The sequence below is a fragment of the Oncorhynchus mykiss genome, chromosome 6, assembly GCF_013265735.2.
Source record: "Oncorhynchus mykiss isolate Arlee chromosome 6, USDA_OmykA_1.1, whole genome shotgun sequence".
In the NCBI taxonomy this organism is placed as follows: domain Eukaryota; kingdom Metazoa; phylum Chordata; class Actinopteri; order Salmoniformes; family Salmonidae; genus Oncorhynchus; species Oncorhynchus mykiss.
Window position 1 is genome coordinate 26,248,792 of NC_048570.1, and position 20,636 is coordinate 26,269,427.

At 43.8% G+C, this 20,636-nt stretch overlaps 1 protein-coding gene across 7 annotated transcripts in view; it reads right to left on the reverse strand.

Moving 5' to 3' along the window:
* LOC110525604 (GTPase-activating protein and VPS9 domain-containing protein 1) overlaps window positions 1–15,244 on the reverse strand; it is a 29,484-nt gene extending 14,240 nt beyond the window's left edge. For 2 of the 7 annotated variants that reach the window (XM_036979732.1, XM_036979727.1), the window contains exons 1-12: window positions 14,779–14,999; window positions 9,549–9,760; window positions 8,784–9,051; window positions 8,000–8,575; window positions 7,771–7,854; window positions 7,508–7,642; window positions 6,720–6,909; window positions 6,002–6,076; window positions 3,729–3,886; window positions 3,409–3,538; window positions 3,048–3,173; window positions 485–658 (exon numbers count right to left, since the gene is read on the reverse strand). In XM_036979732.1, the coding sequence (XP_036835627.1) occupies window positions 485–658; window positions 3,048–3,173; window positions 3,409–3,538; window positions 3,729–3,886; window positions 6,002–6,076; window positions 6,720–6,909; window positions 7,508–7,642; window positions 7,771–7,854; window positions 8,000–8,575; window positions 8,784–9,051; window positions 9,549–9,730 (2,098 nt within the window). In that variant the 5' untranslated portion in view covers window positions 9,731–9,760; window positions 14,779–14,999. Of the gene's footprint in view, window positions 1–484; window positions 659–3,047; window positions 3,174–3,408; window positions 3,539–3,728; window positions 3,887–6,001; window positions 6,077–6,719; window positions 6,910–7,507; window positions 7,643–7,770; window positions 7,855–7,999; window positions 8,576–8,783; window positions 9,052–9,548; window positions 9,761–14,778; window positions 15,001–15,050 lie in introns of those variants that run through there. The other 5 variants (XM_036979728.1, XM_036979730.1, XM_036979729.1 and 2 more) reach the window with 5 other exon arrangements.
* Between the last annotated feature and the right edge of the window lie 5,392 nt (window positions 15,245–20,636).

Here is a 20,636-nt window from a genome sequence, read left to right on the forward strand (position 1 = left end):
CCCAGCACAATGGGTACCTGTGTAATGATCATGCTGTTTAATCAGTTTTTTGATATGCCACACCAGTCAGGTGAATGGATTATCTTGGCCAAAGAGAAATGCTCACTAACAGGGAGGCCCTTACTACACTGAACAATAAATAAAATAAATCATATAAATAAATAAATATATAAATAAATAAAACACACACATGGCATATGTTGGAACTCCTTCAAGACTGTTGGAAAAGCATTCCAGGTGAACCTGGTTGATAGAATACCAAGAGTGTGCAAAGCTGTCATCAAGGCAAAGGGTGGCTACTTTGAAGAATCTCAAATATAAAATAGATTGATTTGTTTAAAACTTTGTTTACTTCATAATTCCATAAGTGTTATTTCATAGTTTTGATGTCTTCATTATTATTCTACAATGTAGAAAGCAGTAAATAATAAAAACCCTAGAATGAGTCGGTGTACAAACTTTTGACTGGTACTGTATGTCTTACCAGCTATTTCCTGCAGTCTATCTTCGTCCATGTTGGGGTCAAAGTCGCTGCCCAGCACGTCTGTGCTCCAGGTCTCACTCACAGTCTCAGAGATATCCCGGTCATCCGTCAGGCCCATCATGTCTCGTATCTCAAACTTCCTCAGTTTGTCATCCAGGTTGTCCTGAGTGGTGGCTGGGGGTTAAAAATAGACAAAGTTATCACAGCTCAATTTAACAATCCCTGACATTGATATACACTACCGGTCAAAAGTATTAGAACACCTACTCATTCAAGGGTTTTTCTTTATTTTTATGATTTTCTATGCTGTACATCAAAATAATGAAATAACACATACGAAAACATGTAGTAACCACAAAAAAAAAAGTCTCCAATCAAAATATATTTTATATTCTTCAAAATAGCCACCCTTTGCCATGATGACAGCTTTGCACTCTTGGCACGCTCTCAACCAGCTTCATGAGGAACTTCTTTCCTTCTTCATGCATTTGAGCCAATCAGTTGTGTTGTGACAAGGTGGGGGGTGGGGGGGAAACAGCTCAAATAAGCAAAGAGAAACAACAGTCTATCACTACTTTAAGACATGAAGATCAGTCAACGCGGAAAATTAAGAACTTTGAACGTTTCTTCAAGTGCAGTTGTAGTAAGGACCTCTGGGGGGGGTGTATATGTATGTATGTATGTATGTATGTATGTATGTATGTATGTATGTATGTATGTGTATATAAACTCAGCAAAAAAAAGAAACGTCCTCTCACTGTCAACTGTGTTTATTTTCAGTAAACTTAACATGGGAAAGAAGATTCAACAGACAAACTGAACACGTTCTACAGACATGTGACTAACAGAAATTGAATAATGTGTCCCTGAACAAAGGGGGGGGGGGGGGGGGGGGGTCAAAATCAAAAGTAACAGTCAGTGTCTGGTGTGGCCACCAGCTGCATTAAGTACTGCAGTGCATCTCCTCCTCATGGACTGCACCAGATTTGCCAGTTCTTGCTGTGAGATATTACCCCACTCTTCCACCAAGGCACCTGCAAGTTCCCGGACATTTCTGGGGGGGGGGGGGGGGGGAATCGTACAGAACGAGCAGTATGGCTGGTGGCATTGTCATGATGGAGGGTCATGTCAGGATGAGCCTGCAGGAAGGGTCCCACGAGGGAGGAGGATGTCTTCCCTGTAACGCACGGCGTTGAGATTGCCTGCAATGACAACAAGCTCAGTCCGATGATGCTGTGACACACCACCCCAGACCATGACGGACCCTCCACCTCCAAAATCGATCCCGCTCCAGAGTACAGGGATCGGTGTAACGCTCATTCCTTTGACGATAAACGCAAATCCAACCATCACCCCTGGTGAGACAAAACCGCGACTCGTCAGTGAAGAGCACTTTTTGCCTGTCCTGTCCAGCGACAGTGGGGTTGTGCCCATAGGCGACGTTGTTGCCGGTGATGTCTGGTGAGGACCTGCCTTTCAACTGGCCTACAAGCCCTCAGTCCAGCCTCTCTCAGCCTATTGCAGACAGTCTGAGCATTGATGGAGGGATTGTGTGTTCCTGGTGTAACTCGGGCAGTTGTTGTTGCCATTCTGTACCTGTCCCACAGGTGTGATGTTCGGATGTGCCGATCCTGTGCAGGTGGTGTTACACGTGGTCTGCCACTGCGAGGACGATCAGCTGTCCATCCTGTCTCCCTGTAGCGCTGTCTTAGGCGTCTCACAGTAAGGACATTGCAATTTATTGCCCTGGCCACATCTGCAGTCCTCATGCCTCCTTGCAGCATGCCTAAGACACGTTCACGCAGATGAGCAGGGACTCTGGGCATATTTCTTTTGGTGTTTTTCAGAGTCAGTAGAAAGGCCTCTTTAGTGTCCTAAATTTTCATAACTGTGACCCTAATTGCATACCGTCTGTAAGCTGTTAGTGTCTTAACGACCGTTCCACAGGTGCATGTTCATTAATTATTCATGGTTCATTGAACAAACATGGGAAACAGTGTTTAAACCCTTTACAATGAAGATCTGTGAAGTTATTTGGATTTTTACAAATTATCTTTGAGAGGGGACTTTTCTTTTTTTGCAGATAGACAGAGGTCCTTACAACACTGAACACAAATATAAATGCAACATGTGAAGTGTTGGTTCCATGTTTCATGAACTGAAATAAAAGATCCCAGAAATGTTCCACACACATAAAAAGTTTCTCTCAAATTTGTTCACATTCATGTTAGTGAGCATTTATCTTTGGCCAAGATAATCCATTCACCTGACTGGTGTGGCATATCAAGAAACTGATTAAACAGCATGATCATTAGACAGGTGCACCTTGTGCTGGGGACAATAAAAGGCCACTCTAAAATGTGTAATTTTGTCACAACAATGCCACAGATGCCACAGTGCAATTGGCATGCTGACTCCAGGAATGTCCACCAGAGCTGTTGCCAGATAATTGAATGTTCATTTCTCTACCATAAGCCAAAGCAAAACAAATAAATAAACTGGAATGAGTAGGGTTTCTAAAACTTTTGACCGGTAGTGTAGCTGATGATTTCTCACAACACACCATGTTCATGCTCCAGCAGTTGTAGAGCCTCCACCCCATTGCTCCCTGATGGCCCAGCTCCCAGCTCTGACACAGACTCTCCCTCCAGGTCCAGAGACGACACAGAGTTAGACCGGTTGGACGGACCTGTGCAAAGAAAACAATTACAATGTGACATCTCTAACTACAATGCATCAGATTACAAAGTCCTCTTCTGAATCCTATTTTTGTGGTACATTAACAGTTACTGTGGTTTACAAAAGATACACTGTAATAACATCTATTATAAACTAAATTCCATGGTCAAACATTGAACACATTCTGTTGTGTTGCTGTAGTAACTACTGAGTTAGCAAGGCATGTGGGCTGTTAGCACACTGACCCTCTGAGATGCCCTCCAGGTTGTCACTACAGAGGGAGAAACGCAGGGTTTTGTCTGGTTTGCAATGGTGCTTGGTGTCGTCTGCAGGAGTGTACCCTTGTGCTCCATCAGTCTGCTGCACGGTCAACACCTGAGAGAGAACAGCACTGGTTACTGCCACCCTGGCTCTTGATATGGGCTTCCAATAATGACAAATACATCTGTTACTTAAAAGTATATATAAAAGTAACTGATCTTTGATTTCCACGATTGTGCGGAACTGTATTACAGCACATCTCCCTAATAAACTAATCTTCATGATCAAGGCTCCTTGTAGTTACCTCATTCTCTGACATCATGCCGGGGATGGTCTGCGGGCTGCTTCCGAGTGAGATCACCAGCACCTCTTCTGGCATCACCTCCTGCAGGGATTCCATGGAGCTGGCCTCTGCTTCCCCCTGCTGGGCCAGCTCAGTACGGCTGCGACTGCGGGAGGCTGCTGGGGGAGCAGGAAGACAGACGGGATGAGGCTAACTAAATAAGAGATTCAGGGTTAGCAGGGGACGAGTTACTCTAATATTTCATTAACAGAAATTCAGAGTGCGCAAAAGACTGGGATCGGTCTCAATTATAACAAAAGCAAAAAGTAGGCAATATACTATCTATACAACAACCGAACGTACAGACTCACCTACCTACACACAACTACATACAGACTGCTTTGCTAGTTAGATTACCTGTAAGTTGCTCCCAACCTGTTAGTTGCTCCCAGCCTTTCAGTTTTGCATTGTGAAAGAAGTATTGCAGTGAACAGAAATATTGGACTAATGAATATCTCACATTTAATCATTAAATCAATGAATCTCTCCTAATAGAGACTGAATATTTTGCTAGGCCCTGCTTAGATAACCTGTGCTGTATAACCCGTGCAGTGTAATACAGGTCAATGACTGCATCCAATCAGGTTCACAAAACATAAGTGCATGCCAAACACAATGAAGCAGTCACACTCATCACAATCTGCACATGGCATGCATACCATTCTAATGACCGACCTGATGGACTTCTACAGGATGACAATCTGTTCCTACATTGTGCTCTGTGTGGTTTTTTATTTATTTTATTTCATCTTTACTTAACCAGGTAGGCCAGTTGAGAACAAGTTCTCATTTACAAATGTGACCTGGCCAAGATAAAGCAAAACAGTGCGACAAAAACAACACATGGGATAAACAAATGTACAGTCAATAACACAATAAAATATATATATATATATATATATATATATATATATATATGTACAGTGTGTGCAAATGTAGTAAGGTTAGGGAGGTAAGGCAATAAATAGGCCAAAGTGGGGAAATAATTACAATGTAGCATTAACACTGAAGTGATAGATGTGCAAGTAGAGATAATGGAGTGCAAAAGAGCAACAACAAAAAATAACAATATGGGGATGAGGTAGTTGGGTGTGCTATTTACAGAAGTGCTGTGTACAGGCGCAGTGATCGGTAAGCTGTTCTGACAGCTGATGCTTACAGTTAGAGAGGGAGATGTAAGTTTCCAGCTTAAGTGATTTTTGCAATTCGTTAAAGTCATTGGCAGCAGAGAACTGGAAGGAAAGGCGGCCAAAGTAAGTGTTGGCTTTGGGGATGACCAGTGAAATATACCTGCTGGAGCGCGTGCTACGGGTGGGTGTTGTCACGGTGACCAGTGAGCTGAAATAAGGCGGGGCTTTACCTAGCAAAGACTTATAGATGACCTGAAGCCAGTGGGTTTGGCTACGAATATGTAGCGAGGTACAGTTAACGAGAGCATACAGGTCGCAGTGGTGGGTAGTATATGGGGCTTTGGTGACAAAACCGATGGCACTGTGATAAACTGCATCCAGTTTGCTGAGTAAAGTGCTGGGGGCTAGTCAGTTTTACGAGGGTATGTTTGGCAGCATGAGTGAAGGAGGCTTTGTCTGCAAAATAGGAAGCTGATTCTAGATGTAATTTTGGATTGGAGATGCTTGATGTGAGTCTGGAAGGATTGTTTACAGTCTAACCAGACACCTAGGTATTTGTAGTTGTCCACATATTCTAAGTCAGAACCGTCCAGAGAAGTGATGCTAGGCGGGCGAGCAGGTGCGGGCAGCAATCGGTTGAAGAGCATGCATTTAGTTTTACTAGCATTTAAGAGCAGTTGGAGGCCACAGAAGGAGTGTTGTATGGCATTGAAGCTTGTTTGGAGGTTTGTTAAGTGTCCAAGGAAGGGACAGATGTAAACAGAATGGTTATGGTGCAAGATCTTCAAACAGAGGGATGCACGATCCCAACATCAGCAACTTCAATATCTCTTTAGCCAAAAGCAAGTGTCTGAAAACATTCAGCAAACAACCGGGTATAAACGATGTTAACAAGACGAAAGCACAGGGCGAAGCAGGCATGGTCAAAACAACATGGACAAGAGCACATCTAGCGCTATCTGGTGGTGAAGCAGTGGGACTGCAGCTACATGGCTAAAAGCATGGCTGTTACTGTATGTTTATGACTGGCAGTGGTACATGACTGGCAGTGGTACAAACACACTTTAGTTCTAGTCAGCCTCACAGGGCTGCCAGGCTACCCACCAAAAGGTGTAACTAATGGAATGTGTGCAGACAGGGTGGTGGTTGTGGAATCCCAGGATGTTGCTAACTGTTGTCCTGATCGTTCATAGGCAGCAAAGGAGGAAGGAAGAAGGTTGAGGGTGAAAGAGCATACAGGGCAAATATTTAGTAGCAACAGTATAAAACAGTTTAAAATCTGACTAAAAGGTTCATATTTTAGGGCAGCTTGAAGTGGCTTGTTTCATGGCAGAGGATGTTGTGCCCTCACATTTAATGAATGTATTTCTAATGGAGGAAGGTATACATTTCTCCATCTATACCAATTAAAAAGGGTTCATTTATATTTGGTCATTTAATTGGTTGTCATTTCTGGAATTGAGCTCCAATCTAGAAGCTGCTAATTACCTGTAGAACAGTCCGGGAACCTCATTAGCTTCCTACATAACAGGGGATTTCTAAGGCAGCCATTACAACTCTAGCAACCTGGTTATTTATTATCATGAATGAAACAACCTATAGTTTGTACATAAATACAGCAAGGCTGGTTTCAGTGAAGATTCAAACTGAACTCTCCAACTGGTGCCATCAGTTACAGCAAAATACACTATTGAAAAGACATCCTATAATGGGAATGACAAGTACTGGAGATGAACAGCATACATCATTAAGCAGTATGTAATTATATCTGTCAGAGAGCCAGTGGCTGCACATGTACAGTAACAATAGCTGAGGTAGGTACCTAAGTTCCTGTTCTTCTTGTTGGCAGGGGTGGTGGTTGGGGAAAGCTGGGGGGTGTTGGAGGGGGTGAGCTCCAGACTGTTGCTCTTCACTGTGCGGGACTGGGGCACGTTGGCCATTAGGGTCTCCAGGAGTATGTGCTCCTCCTCCCGGAGGTAGTCCCCTGCCATCACACTCCGTACAAAGTCCACCTGAACACCATACGATTGATTTACTTCATTTAATACTCTCACATCCTAGTCTCTATGTGGAACCTAATTATGATGTTTTTAATAATGCATGAATAGCTAAGCTGGAGGAGAACTTATGCCACAGGTGATAAGTACAGGGCTCTGCTTTACAATTAAACTATAAGTGGTGCTTGAGACATGCTAATGTGCAGAATACAGCTAGAGTAATTGTTGATTATTGCACTGTTATAAGGAAAGGTTCCTGTAACTCCAGGAATATGTGAGACTATTTTGTATACTTGAGTATGGTATATCCCAGTTAGGGTTCCTGGTTATTCCCTCCTGATTCTTGGAATTTTACAAACAGGATTTCTGGAAAACCTGTAACTTTTGGGATAGTTACCAGAATTTTGTAACCCTAATACCAGTCCTTAAAACATAACAGCACTCTCAACAACCTGTGTGAAATGTCTCTTTCTGCTCTGACAAGTTTGGGCATGTCATGTAAATTTTCTGTAACATAGGAATCTCTACTGTTGCCTGTATAAAACATGGGGGTATACAATTCTTAGGCTAGGCTAACTATATAACAGTCAGACTCTGGGCTTCAGCAGCGTACCAGGCAGAGCAGCTGACTGTGTGTCATGTACGCCACAGTCCTGCTGAGGCCTTCAAGTAGGTTCATGGAGGACATGGGCGGCGTCTCCACAGCTCTCCCTCCGATTACCACATCCAGGAAGGCAGATACGCAGCTCTGAGGTGACACAACCAGACAGTCAACTTCAATAATAAGGCAAGAAGCAAAACAAGTATTCAGAATGTAATTAAAGCTACCCCATGGGCAAACCGGTCCATATTAAGATGTGTGTTTGAGGATATTACCTTATCGAACTTGGCCAAACTGTTTTTTCTCCTGGGGTCGCCATCACCGTCAGCCATTGCCAACTGTTGAAGAAGCTGCCCTACCTAGAGGACAAAGATAATGATTAGAATACATACAAAGGTAACAATATTTTGTCTTGTTATCTAACAGTTAAAACAAGATTTGTACTCTAAGCTGTCAATATAAAGACTAGTGTGGATGTATGAGTCTGTTGGCTCCTCCACTGACCTGCATGAGGTTGAAGCGAGCCACCTCGTTGATAGGGGCGTCTGAGATGATGCCGTACTGCTCAGGGTTGACTATGGCTGGGCAGATGAAGCAGGTGAGCAGCAGGTCCGTGCACATGGTCCGCACCTCGCCCACCTCCAGCCTCTCCACACACGACAGAGTCTTGTACATCTGAGACACAATCCAGCGCAGGTTGTGGGGGAAGCAGTAGGTGTTCTGCTTCAGGTAGCCGATGAACTTGTTGACCAGGGTCACCAGCTTGGCCTCATTGGCCTCCACAGCAGCCGCCACCTTCTGCCTGTAGCCCTCCGAGCCCTTCTCCCCAAACAGGCGCTCCTGCTGCGCCGGCGTGAAGCGCTCTGTCACCTTGGAGGGGTCCGTCTCCAGGTGGTCCTCGTCCTCCACCAGCAGCTGCATGATGGGCTCATGGAGGGTGGCGGTGAGGAAGAGCTTGGCGGAGTACAGCCCCTCAGAGAAGAGCTTGAAGAGGATGCTGAAGGCACACGTTCCTCGCCGCAGCAGCCGCCGAGGGTTGTCGCTCTCCTTCAGCTCAAACTCCACCAAGTATCGCAGGACCTGGAATTTATAGAAACAGCAGCACTGTTACCATCAGTTTTAGCAGTGCAGAGGTTAGAAACTAACTGCCTGATCACACTGCCTATGGGGATCTGTAATAGTAACATGTGGCTGCTTGGACTTTGTGAGTGCAACTGGCTATTGGCTGCGTGTGAACAGCATGTTTATAGTGTAAGTGTATAAATCAGAAGAGGTCTGGGCTGCTCACCTGCAACAGGTAGCTCTCATCCTCCTGCATGATACAGTTGCCATAGAGTGAGGTGAAGACAGTGTAAATGACCCCCTGTGTGTGCTCCTGGTTCAGCCTCTCCCCAGCCACCAGGCAGGAGGCCACCAGCCGTGGATTCTCCCGCACCCGGCCCAGGAACTCCCCATAGATGCTCTCCTGGAATCCCAGAGTCTTGTAACCATCCAGGAACTGTGTGTCCTCCAGCACTTTGGCATGCTGGCAGCATTCGGCCGGGGAAGCCTCAGCACTGTAGGAAAGAGAGCTTTAATTACAAGAGCAGAAGGCTCCACAAACCAGGAGCTGGAATTAGGCAATAGCGGGCCACAATGTTGATTAGTGGTTGGAGTGACATGTAATTGTATGACATTCTTGCTGATCACGGGACTCCTCTTATTCCTTGCAATTTCCCTTTTGACCTGCTAAACTAAATAATACTCAGCTGGGTCTGGCATGCACCATGTTTGTATTTGGCAGGATCTACCATAAACAAGATGATCACATCAGGAAGATAAGACAGTTAACACTGTGGAATCCTACTTCGGGACTACTAAGTTACTAGTTCATTAAAAGGTCACTTGGTGGTCACACATATACATGTACAATTTAAAATGCAGGACAATGGGCAGGACAATTTAAATTGCCCATTAATTGAGAGTTCCTATTAGAACTGTTTCTATTCTACAATTGGATCAGTGTCAATTAAGTGCACTGGTGTAACAGTAGCTGTGGAGGCACCATGCTGACCTGGTGAGGATGAGCCGGTCGAGGTTGATCCTCTGCTGCTTGGTGATCCAGGCAGCACGGTACAGCCTCTCAGCAGTCTTCAGCACGTCCCCATTGAGCCGCTGGATCAGCTGCTTCTCTGAGGCCACATACAGCCGCTCCTGCTTCAGGTGATGGGCCAGAGTGTGGATGTCTGGCTTCATCCTTACCAGCTCACACAGAAAGGCAAAGGACTGCAGAAGAGTGAGAGAAGAGAGGGATCAGTCACACTGGGAGAATGAGTCCTAGACATTCAGGGCAGAGCTACATACAGGGCCGTTTTGGAGTAGATTTATAAGCGTGGACAATGTAGCATTTCTATATCTGAGAGGAATTCAGATGAAGAGCCGGAAAGAACCCTGTGGATGCATAGCTGGCAGATAGCTGGCAGAATCCTAGCTCACACACGGACAGAGGAATTGGATTGTCAGTAGTCAAGAGAAGGTAGAAACACTACTTCCACTGGCTGAGAATGACAGCAAAGAGAGAAGAGGGGTGTGGGGGGTGGCTTCAAGCCATCTTCAGCAGCTGGCCCCATACTGGGACAGCCTTTAAAGAATTAACTCCTACTCTCACACACACAAGTGTTTGGTAGTATTATTCATAGCACAAAAGAATATGCAAATCCCTTTTTCTTCACACACATACACAAACCAGAAAGAACACATTAAATTTAAATGATTTCCTGGAGTATTCTATGACACAAAAGGCTCTTTGTGGATGGCTGCTCCCGAGGAAAACAGACAAGATTGTAAGGCTGGGAGGCCCGTGAAAACGGCCCAGAGAACCCTGCCTCAGACAGAAGGCTACGGCTATCAGAGGACACAGCCTGTTAGCTAGTAACAAGTGCAAATGCTTGATACTATTAAACAGAATCAATTAATGTGGTTTGAGGCATAAATAGTGGAGGCTTAGAAGCATTTATTTTAAACATGTCAAATAAGCAAGGTTATCATCATGGGTAATACACAAGGCAGTCTGTTTCTTTAGTATGCTAAATCCAATGATGGACAGGCCACTGTGGAGTTTTCTAGAAACATGAACACTGTGGGATCTCTGCTAAATCAAATTCTGTCAAATGTATATAAGGTTAATCAATAGATTATTGAACGACTAGTATACTTGCCCATGAGATGATGCATGTGCCGTATTCTCTTGAGAGAGAGGACTACATTTGTCATAGTCCTGCGGGGAAGAGAAAGGGTGTAGGCCTAGGGCAGACAGACAGGTGGTACTGTAGGAACTGTGGCCTGGTACTGGTATTAAAGCCATTTCTGCGTTAGAGATTTGTTGAGTAGACCTACAGTGCATTCGGAAAGTATTCAGAACCCTTGACTTTATCCAAACTTACGTTACAGCCTTCATCTAAATGTATTAAAAATAAGAACCTGAAAAATCACATTTATATAAGCATTCAGACCCTTTACTCAGTACTTTGTTGAAGCACGTTTGGCAGCTTCGAGAATGACGCTACAAGCTGGGCACACCTGTATTTGGGGAGTTTCTCCCATTCTTCTCTGCAGATCTTCTCGGTCAGGTTGGATGGGGAGCATTGCTGCACAGCTATTTTCAGGTCTTCCCAGGGATGTTCGATCAGGTTCAAGTCCGGGCTCTGGCTGGGCCTCTCAAGGACACTCAGAGACTTGTCCCGAAGCCACTACTGTGTTGTCTTGGCTGTGTGCTTAGGGTCGTCGTCCTGTTGGAAGGTGCACCTTTGTCCCAGTCTGATGTCCTGAACGCTCTGGATTAGGTTATCAAATATCTCTGTACTTTGCTCCGTTCATCTTTCTCTCGATCCTGACTAGTCTCCCAGTCCCTGCCGCTGAAAATCAACCCGACATCATGATCCTGCTGCCACCACCACCATGCTTCACTGTAGAGATGGTGCCATATTTCCTCCAGACTTGACATTCATACCAAAGAGTTCAACCCTGATTTCAGCAGACCAGAAAATCTTGTTTCTCATGGCCAAAGTCCTTTAGGTGCCTTTTTGGCAAACTCGGGCTGTCATGAGGCTTTTACTGAGGAGTGGCTCCCGCCTACCACAAAGGCCTGATTAGTGGAGTGCTGCAGAGATGGTTGTCCTTCTGGAAGGTTCTCCCATCTCCGCAGAGGAACTCTGGAGCTCTGTCAGAGTGACCAATCGTGTTCTTGGTCACCTCCCTGACCAAGGCCCTTCTGCTCAGATTGCTCAGTTTGACCAGGCAGCCATCTCTAGGAAGTGTCGCACTTGAGCTCAATTTCAAGTCTCATAGCAAAGGGTCTGAATAGTTATGTAAATAAGGAATTCCTATTTTAATAAATGTGCAAAAAAAATCTAAAAACCTGTTTTCGCTTCGTCATTATAGGGTTGTGTGTGTAGATTGAGAAAAATTGTATCCATTTTAGAATAAGGCTTTAACGTAACAGAATGTGGAAAAAGTCAAGGGGTCTGAATACTTCCCAAATGCGCTGTACCCAATGAGTAAGTAATGGAAAAGGAAGGGGAACTTGAAAGCAGAAGAACACTAGGTGGTGGGGAAAGGCGCAGGTTGGAATCTGTGAGACAGAATGACTGTAGTTACAGGTAGGTAGGCAGGCTAGAAATATAATTCTCAGTCCAAAGCCACCCCAACCCTCTATACATCATCCTTAGGCTCAGAACAAGGACCATCCATCTGATCAAAACACCATAACAGCACCTGAACCAGTGATGTAGAGTCGTGGTGTTTAGAACACAACCCAAACATTCCCTCAGTTGAACATACAACACAAGCCAAGAGAACAAAGCACTTTCTAAAGGCACTGGAAACTCAGCCAAGGTCCCTTTTTCACTTCCCCTCCACATCACATCAGATCAAGTAGGACTGTATGCATGAGTAAGTTACCAACTCCAGTACACCATAATCTATGGTCCCCGCCACACCACTGCTGAGCCGCAGCATCTCCCTTTGAAACTCGTCAGGCCTCCTTCCATTGGACTGCAGACATTTACCAGCTCCTGTGTGCAATGCCTTGGGTTGCACACTGCATCTCCCTACAATCACCTCCTCTAAGAATGAGCTCACAACAGAGACACAGCAAAACTCTACCTAGCCTATTCCAGCAATCTGGGCCCACCACTCCCCATATCCAATTGACAACATAGGACAGTCATATATTCTGTATTAGATGATTAGGAAACTAAAAATATGAAATTAAAACCAGGGTGAGCAGGGTAGCTGAGAGTGTACTGCAGTCAGAACAGAGATCTGATAAAAATGGCTACATCACAGAAGCTCAGGCATACAGCACTCTTTCACTCATGAGATCCCCACAGAGGTTGTCTGTCACATCTAGTAGGCCTAGGCCTATGTCTGTCCTACAACAAGTTTCATTATTGAGCAAAGCCTCCTGCATATGTCCCTGTTTAACAGTACATGTGCCATACACACAATATACTCAACTGCTGTACCCTTAGGAGGCTCAGCATGTTTATGTTCAGATTATTGATTCTGGGATGGAGAGGTAGAGGGAATCACACTGACACTGGTGTCTCCCTGGCCACTGAGAAGAGGGGCAATGTTGGGGGAGAATATGCTGTGTGGCATTACAAGCCCAATTGATGTTTTCAGTGAGTAGTTTCACTTTGAGAGTAATTTCAATGCTTGGCTAGCTCTTCTGCTTTCCCAACCATGTTCAGAATAATCCAGTGCAGTACTGTCATAAATACCTAGAAACTTAAATTAGGCTATCTGAGCCCAGAGATGACAAATTAGTAAATGCTTCCTCTTACAAACACCATAACCAAGGTAAGTAGGTAAGAGGAGTGCTGGCAGGAAATATTTAGAGACTTCAAGTTCAAAGGTGGGAGCAAAGGAGTAGCATCCAAATACAGGAAAAGGAGAAATGATATAGGCCTAAAACAACACCTTTACTGACATATTCATGCTCCAAATTCTATTTAGCAAAATGTAGTTTGAAATGCTGCCTGCCAGGAAGACAAAGCCTGGCAGTGCACTTCAACGCTGAATGAAACATCCTCTGGAGTGTTCAACTTCCTAACTTCTGACCTTGCCGAAACACTAGTATTAGTATTGCATGGGCAGAGGCAGTTGAGATTAAATGGAACCAGAATTATATCCAATTTCTGGTAGATCACTACAACTAAATAATAAATTAAAGAAGCTAGGAGCACACTTCTTATTTGCAGGGATTGGGGTGTATGTGTGTTTTGGCTCAAACAATGAACCTAATCAAAATGTCAAGTGCATCCCTGAATCAACATAAATAGTGACCATCCGGTTTTAAAAAAAAGACTGAGCCCCTCTTGATACACACATGCCTTTTTCTATGGTTCATCATACTGCACTACATTCATGGCCCCTGCAGTGGGTGGGGCTCAACTGTACACCTAACTAAGGGATCGGGTGGGTAATGAAAGGGGTGACCACCGTTTGTGTGCCAGCCATGCAGCTGTCTGAAGAGAGAAAAAACTGTAGTTGCCCAGCAGCCCAGAACCATATAACAACCCCTCTTTGTCATCCTTAACTTGGAAAATAGCTACAGACCATTTCGGAATTTCTAATTTAAAATATCTATATGATAGCTGACATTGAGGTAGTTACAAACTAGCCAGTCCTATGATTTGTCAAGGCCCTAGCTTGTTCACTCTGGTGCAGCATTTGCAAGCATTATGATAACAAGCGATAGTAGCTGTTTACAACAGCCCGACCGTACCACCTAGTTAACGTTAGTTGTTGTAAACAGCTAGTTTTCTATCATGATGCTGGCAAACCTTAGTAGTGAGATAGCAAGCATTGGTTAGGTAGGTAGCTATCTAATTATTAGCGTTATATCCTAAACAACAAAATATCAAGCTATTGAAGAGAGAATGGCTAACGCGCTAGCTATCAACAACGATAGCTAGCTAACGTTATCTAGTTAGGGTAACTAACGTTAGCGACCTAACGTAAGTTAGCTAACCTTAAATGTTGGCAGTACTAGTACTGTACGAGCCAAACATCGAGTTACTGTGGGACAATTTTATGGGAATACCTACGCCAATGTTGCCGTGGTAGGCCAGTTGCAGCAGCAAACCGGTACAATCACAGAGGACCGACCGTTCGTGTTCAAACATCAAGAAGTAGCTAACAGCTACTACTAGCTAGCCTGCTATCTGTGCAAACTAGCATGGAGGCGGCCTGCGAGGAAAACATGCAAACATAACTATAACACTAATTCAATGACTTACCAAACAAGTTGATTAGTATAACAGTTGTTTACGGATTCCCAATAACCGTGAAATAATTGCAGTAAGCAATAATTCGTTAGCTCAATACGTCTATCCCACAGCGTTTCTGAACTCCCTCTTTCGGGTTACAGCGCTTGCTAACGTTAGCTGTCATAATGAGAAGACGCGCTCCACCCGCATGCGCACTGGGCATAGAATGCTCTTGGACGCGGTCAGCGCTTTCTTGCGTCCTTGGAATGTCTCTACCCTAAAACCTTAACCTTAACCCTTACCTTAACTCTTTTACATTTCAACTTCAATGAGGGTGACGTCCGAGTTTGGACTTCCCAATGATGCCGTTTAGACGTTTTCCTCTTGGAGACTCAAGGCTGTTGAGGTCAGAAATAATTTAAGAAATTAGCAGGTCAACTCTATTTGATCTGTATGAATGCCCATTACATACTTTGCCCGTGAGTTGTGGGCCATGCGGTGCATTCTGGGTAATTCTGGGACAAGGTAACCAGGGCCTTTTCTCATTTAGAAAAGTCTGTTCTTCACTCTCTCTCCTTTGTCTGCTCTCTTCCATGACCTGGAAACCAATAAGTAGTCAAGGAGATATCAATTCTTTAGTAGGCAAAATGAAGTGTCCTCCCCTCCTCGATAGCCACCTTTCAAATACATTACGTATTTGATACCATTCCATTGATTCCGCTCCAGCCATTACCACAAGCCCATCCTCCCCAATTAAGGTGTCACCAACCTCCTGTGATCCTACATGAGTCTGCAGAAAAGTTTTGAAATCAGCCACACCCCCATTAAATTAGTTTTTGTTTTGTCGGAGTAGAAAAGCATGCACGTTTCAAAACAATATGCTAATTATCAATGTATCTATAAAATGTTTTGCACAACTAACTTAGTTAGTTTTTATCACTTTACACACTTATTTTGAGATCCCTGTAAACATCATTTGCCTGATGACGTACGGGTGGAGTAGATTTCATACAAGCACATTTTCGTCCACATTCCCTCTCCTCACCGCCTCTTGTCGATAACCTTTGACCTTCTTTAAAAAAGGAGGCGAGAGAAGACAGAGGATGCAGGAGTTGAGCAAACCCATAGAGAAAATGCCCATGACAGGAAACTTATGGGGGGTGATAAAGGCCATATTTAAGCCTCGTGAAGCTTCTCATACCTCTCACGAAGTCACCTAATGTCTTCCTAACTCCATAAAATACCGCCATGAATTAACATTGTTAATGGAGACAAGTTTTTTTCTAAGGCGTCAAACTGCCGACGAGTTCACGTCACTTGACACGTACACGTCATGTAGACGTAGCGTTCACGTCGTGTAACGTGGCACTGACACGTCATGTGTCAGTTTGCTTATAAGTTTATTATGTTTAGTTTATTATTAAAGATCTCACCATGAACGCCTTACAGACGTCGACATGTACATGATTTTGTAAAAAAATATATTTAATTGCCAGAGTAATCAATTCAATTTCATTTGTCGATTTAGCTAAAATAGGCTTATCTCCTCAATACAAAATATATTAGGCTAGTTGATATCGCAGCCAGCCACCATTACTGTGTAGTTACTGTATGCCTCTTTCTCACATCAATACAGCCACAGGGGCTTCTTTGTTGGAGATAGCCCTATTCAGAAATAAGAGGTAACCTAGGTCTCTAGTGGCACATTCAAAAGAACTCGTAATTCGGCAATCTCTGACTTTCGACTTCAGTGTGTTCAAGACAACTGGAAACAACTGGCGGGGGGGCAATTCAGTAAGCCTCTATTACGATTTTTTTTAAACACGTGTACCTCATTAGTAAACCCTTGTGGTTGAATATATACAGTGGGGGGGGGGGGGGGGGGGGGGGGGGAGTATTTAGTCAGTCACCAATTGTGCAAGTTCTCCCACTTAAAAAGATGAGAGAGGCCTGTAATTTTCACCATAGGTACACTTCAACTATGACAGACAAAATTAGATTTTTTTTTTTTAATCACAATGAATTTCTTTGCAAATTATGGTGGAAAATAAGTATTTGGTCAATAACAAAAGCTTATCTCAATACTTTGTTATATACCCTTTGTTGACAATGACAGAGGTCAAACGTTTTCTATAAGTCTTCACAAGGTTTTCACACACTGTTGCTGGTATTTTGGCCCATTCCTCCATGCATATCTCCTCTAGAGCAGTGATGTTTTGGGGCTGTTGCTGGGCAACACGGACTTTCAACTCCCTCCAAAGATTTTCTATGGGGCTGAGATCTGGAGACTGGCTAGGCCACTCCAGGACCTTGAAATGCTTCTTACGAAGCCACTCCTTCGTTGCCTGGGCGGTGTGTTTGGGATCATTGTCATGCTGAAAGACCCAGCCACGTTTCATCTTCAATGCCCTTGCTGATGGAAGGAGGTTTTCACTCAAAATCTCACGATACATGGCCCCATTCATTATTTTATTTACACGGATCAGTCGTCCTGGTCCCTTTGCAGAAAAACATCCCCAAAGCATGATATTTCCACCCCCATGCTTCACAGTAGGTATGGTGTTCTTTGGATGCAACTCAGCATTCTTTGTCCTCCAAACACGACGAGTTGAGTTTTTACCAAAAAGTTCTATTTTGGTTTCATCTGACCATATGACATTCTCCCAATCTTCTTCTGGATCATCCAAATGCTCTCTAGCAAACTTCAGATGGGCCTGGACATGTACTGGCTTAAGCAGGGGGACACGTCTGGCACTGCAGGATTTGAGTCCCTGGCGGCGTAGTGTGTTACTGATGGTAGGCTTTGTTACTTTGGTCCCAGCTCTCTGCAGGTCATTCACTAGGTCCCCGTGTGGTTCTGGGATTTTTGCTCACCGTTCTTATGATCATTTTGACCCCACGGGGTGAGATCTTGCGTGGAGCCCCAGATCGAGGGAGATTATCAGTGGTCTTGTATGTCTTCCATTTCCTAATAATTGCTCCCACAGTTGATTTCTTCAAACCAAGCGGCTTACCTATTGCAGATTCAGTCTTCCCAGCCTGGTGCAGGTCTACAATTTTGTTTCTGGTGTCCTTTGACAGCTCTTTGCTTAGGTGACCAAATATTTATTTTCCACCATCATTTGTAAATAAATTCATTAAAAATCCTACAATGTGATTTTCTGGATTTTTTTTCTCATTTTGTCTGTCATAGTTGAAGTGTACCTATGATGAAAATTATTACTTTTTAATTGGGAGAACTTGCACAATTGGTGGCAGACCAAATACTTTTTTGCCCCACTGTATGTAGTGTAGGTCCTAGGATACAACAACGAATAATGTTGAACTAACAAATACCATCAAGGGATACCTTACAATTTACAATAATGAACACCTTGTGAAACAGCTGTGAAAACCAACCTGCCAATATTAAAGATTGAAATATATAAACTTAGATATTTGTTTTGGTACAGGTGTGTCAATTTACTTTCAATTTACTTTCACAGATTTTCTCTACACTCACATAGCAATAATAGCCTGAAATACTTAACTCTGGTGGGTGGAGTCCAGGCACTGCTGCTCTGTTTGCTCTGAGTGTTTGCAACGCTAGTGTTTTTAGTTCATTTGTGTATCTCACATTATGTGCCCAGTATGATAGAGCAAGAACATTTCTAATACATTTCTCATTTCTGATAATGACAACAGTAGCTGTAGATGATGTAATGACTTCAGGTGGATTCATTTCTGGGTGTTAGGCAGAATCCTTAAGTCCTGGAGAACAAGAGCAAAGTAAAGGGAACAGGGCATGAGACAGAGAAGTAAACAAGCAAACACACAGGTTACAGGTTGATCAGGTTGATATGTAAAAATACAGTTATTGAATTATTGAATTTAAATGTTTGACTAGACATGCAATATTGTTAATGTCAGATAGATAATAAAGGATACCCGTCTGTAATTTTTTATGTCAGTGGGGTGGATGAGGGAGGTAAGGGATGGTCCCTGGAAAAGATGAGAGAGGTGAGTAGTGAGCGAAACTCTGGGGTGGTGTCATAACCACTTGAGTCATACACCTTAACAGTACCTACCTGGCCTCAGAGGTTACTCATTGTGACCCAGCAGTTAGCCTTGAGATTGACTATTTGGAGAACCCCTTGGCCAGTGTTGGTACTGTTGACAGCATGACGATGCCGCACACTGCGAGGAGGCAAATGCAAATAGTTATCAGAGATTTTAATATTCACCTTAACGGATGGTGGCCCCAGCTAGGAGCAAAAGAGCAGCATAGTTTCCCAGGTCTCGCCTTGCTTTCGTCCTTCTTCCAAACCAAATAATTTGCCCGCATGTCAAAGCTCTTGGTTCTCTTACATATTTCTTTGAGGGCCAGAAAATAAATTAACAGTGGACAATAGTTTTTACCTGATCAAAAACCTTGCAGTGGACTTTCATTAACACGCAGGAGTCACGCAGATGTTAGTAAGGCGTTGGTATCACAATTTTTTTAAATGTATTTTATTTCACCTTTATTTAACCAGGTAGGCAAGTTGAGAACAAGTTCTAATTTACAATTGCGACCTGGCCAAGATAAAGTAAAGCAGTTCGACACATACAACAACACAGAGTTACACATGGAGAAAAACAAACATACAGTCAATAATACAGTAGAAAAATAAGTCGATATACAATGTGAGCAAATGAGGTGAGACAAGGGAGGTAAAGGCAAAAAATGCCATGGTGGCGAAGTAAATACAATATAGCAAGTAAAACACTGGAATGGTAGATTTGCAGTGGAAGAATGTGCAAGGTAGAGATAGAAATAACGGGGTGCAATTGAGGAAAATAAATAAATAAATACAGTAGAGTAGAGGTAGTTGTTTGGGCTAAATTATAGATGGGCTATGTACAGGTGCAGTAATATGTGAGCTTCTCTGACAGCTGGTGCTTAAAGCTAGTGAGGGAGATAAGTGTTTCCAGTTTCAGAGATTTTTGTAGTTTGTTCCAGTCATTGGCAGCAGAGAACTGGAAGGAGAGGCGGCCAAAGGAAGAATTGGTTTTGGGGGTGACCAGAGAGATATACCTGCTGGAGCGCGTGCTACAGGTGGGTGCTGCTATGGTGACCAGCGAGCTGAGATGAGGCGGGACTTTACCTAGCAGTGTCTTGGAGATGACCTGGAGCCAGTGGGTTTGGCGACGAGTATGAAGCGAGATCCAGCCAAAGAGAGTGTACAGGTCGCAGTGGTGGGTAGTACATGGGGCTTTGGTGACGAAACGGATGAAACTGTGATAGACTGCATCCAATTTACGTAATTTTATGACTGCATCCAATTTATGATATTTTGTAAATGACATCGCCAAAGTCGAGGATCAGTAGGATGGTCAGTTTTACAAGGGTATGTTTGGCAGCATGAGTGAAGGATGCTTTATTGCGAAATAGGAAGCCAATTCTAGATTTAACTTTGGATTTGAGATGTTTGATGTGAGTCTGGAAAGAGAGTTTACAGTCTAACCAGACACCTAGGAATTTGTAGTTGTCCACATATTCTAAGTCAGAACCGTCCAGAGTAGTGATGCTGGGCGGGCGGGCAGGTGCAGGCAGCGATCGGTTGAAGAGCATGCATTTAGTTTTACTTGTATTTAAGAGCAGTTGGAGGCCATGGAAGGAGAGTTGTATGGCATTGAAGCTTCATCTGGAGGGTTGTTAACACAGTGTCCAAAGAAGGGCCAGAAATGTACAGAATGGTGTCGTCTGCGTAGAGGTGGATCAGAGACTCACAAGCAGCAAGTGCGACATCATTGATGTATACAGAGAAGAGAGTCGGCCCAAGAATTGAACCCCGTGGCACCCCATAGAGACTGCCAGAGGCCCGGACAACAGGCCCTCCGATTTGACACACTGAAGCCTATCAGAG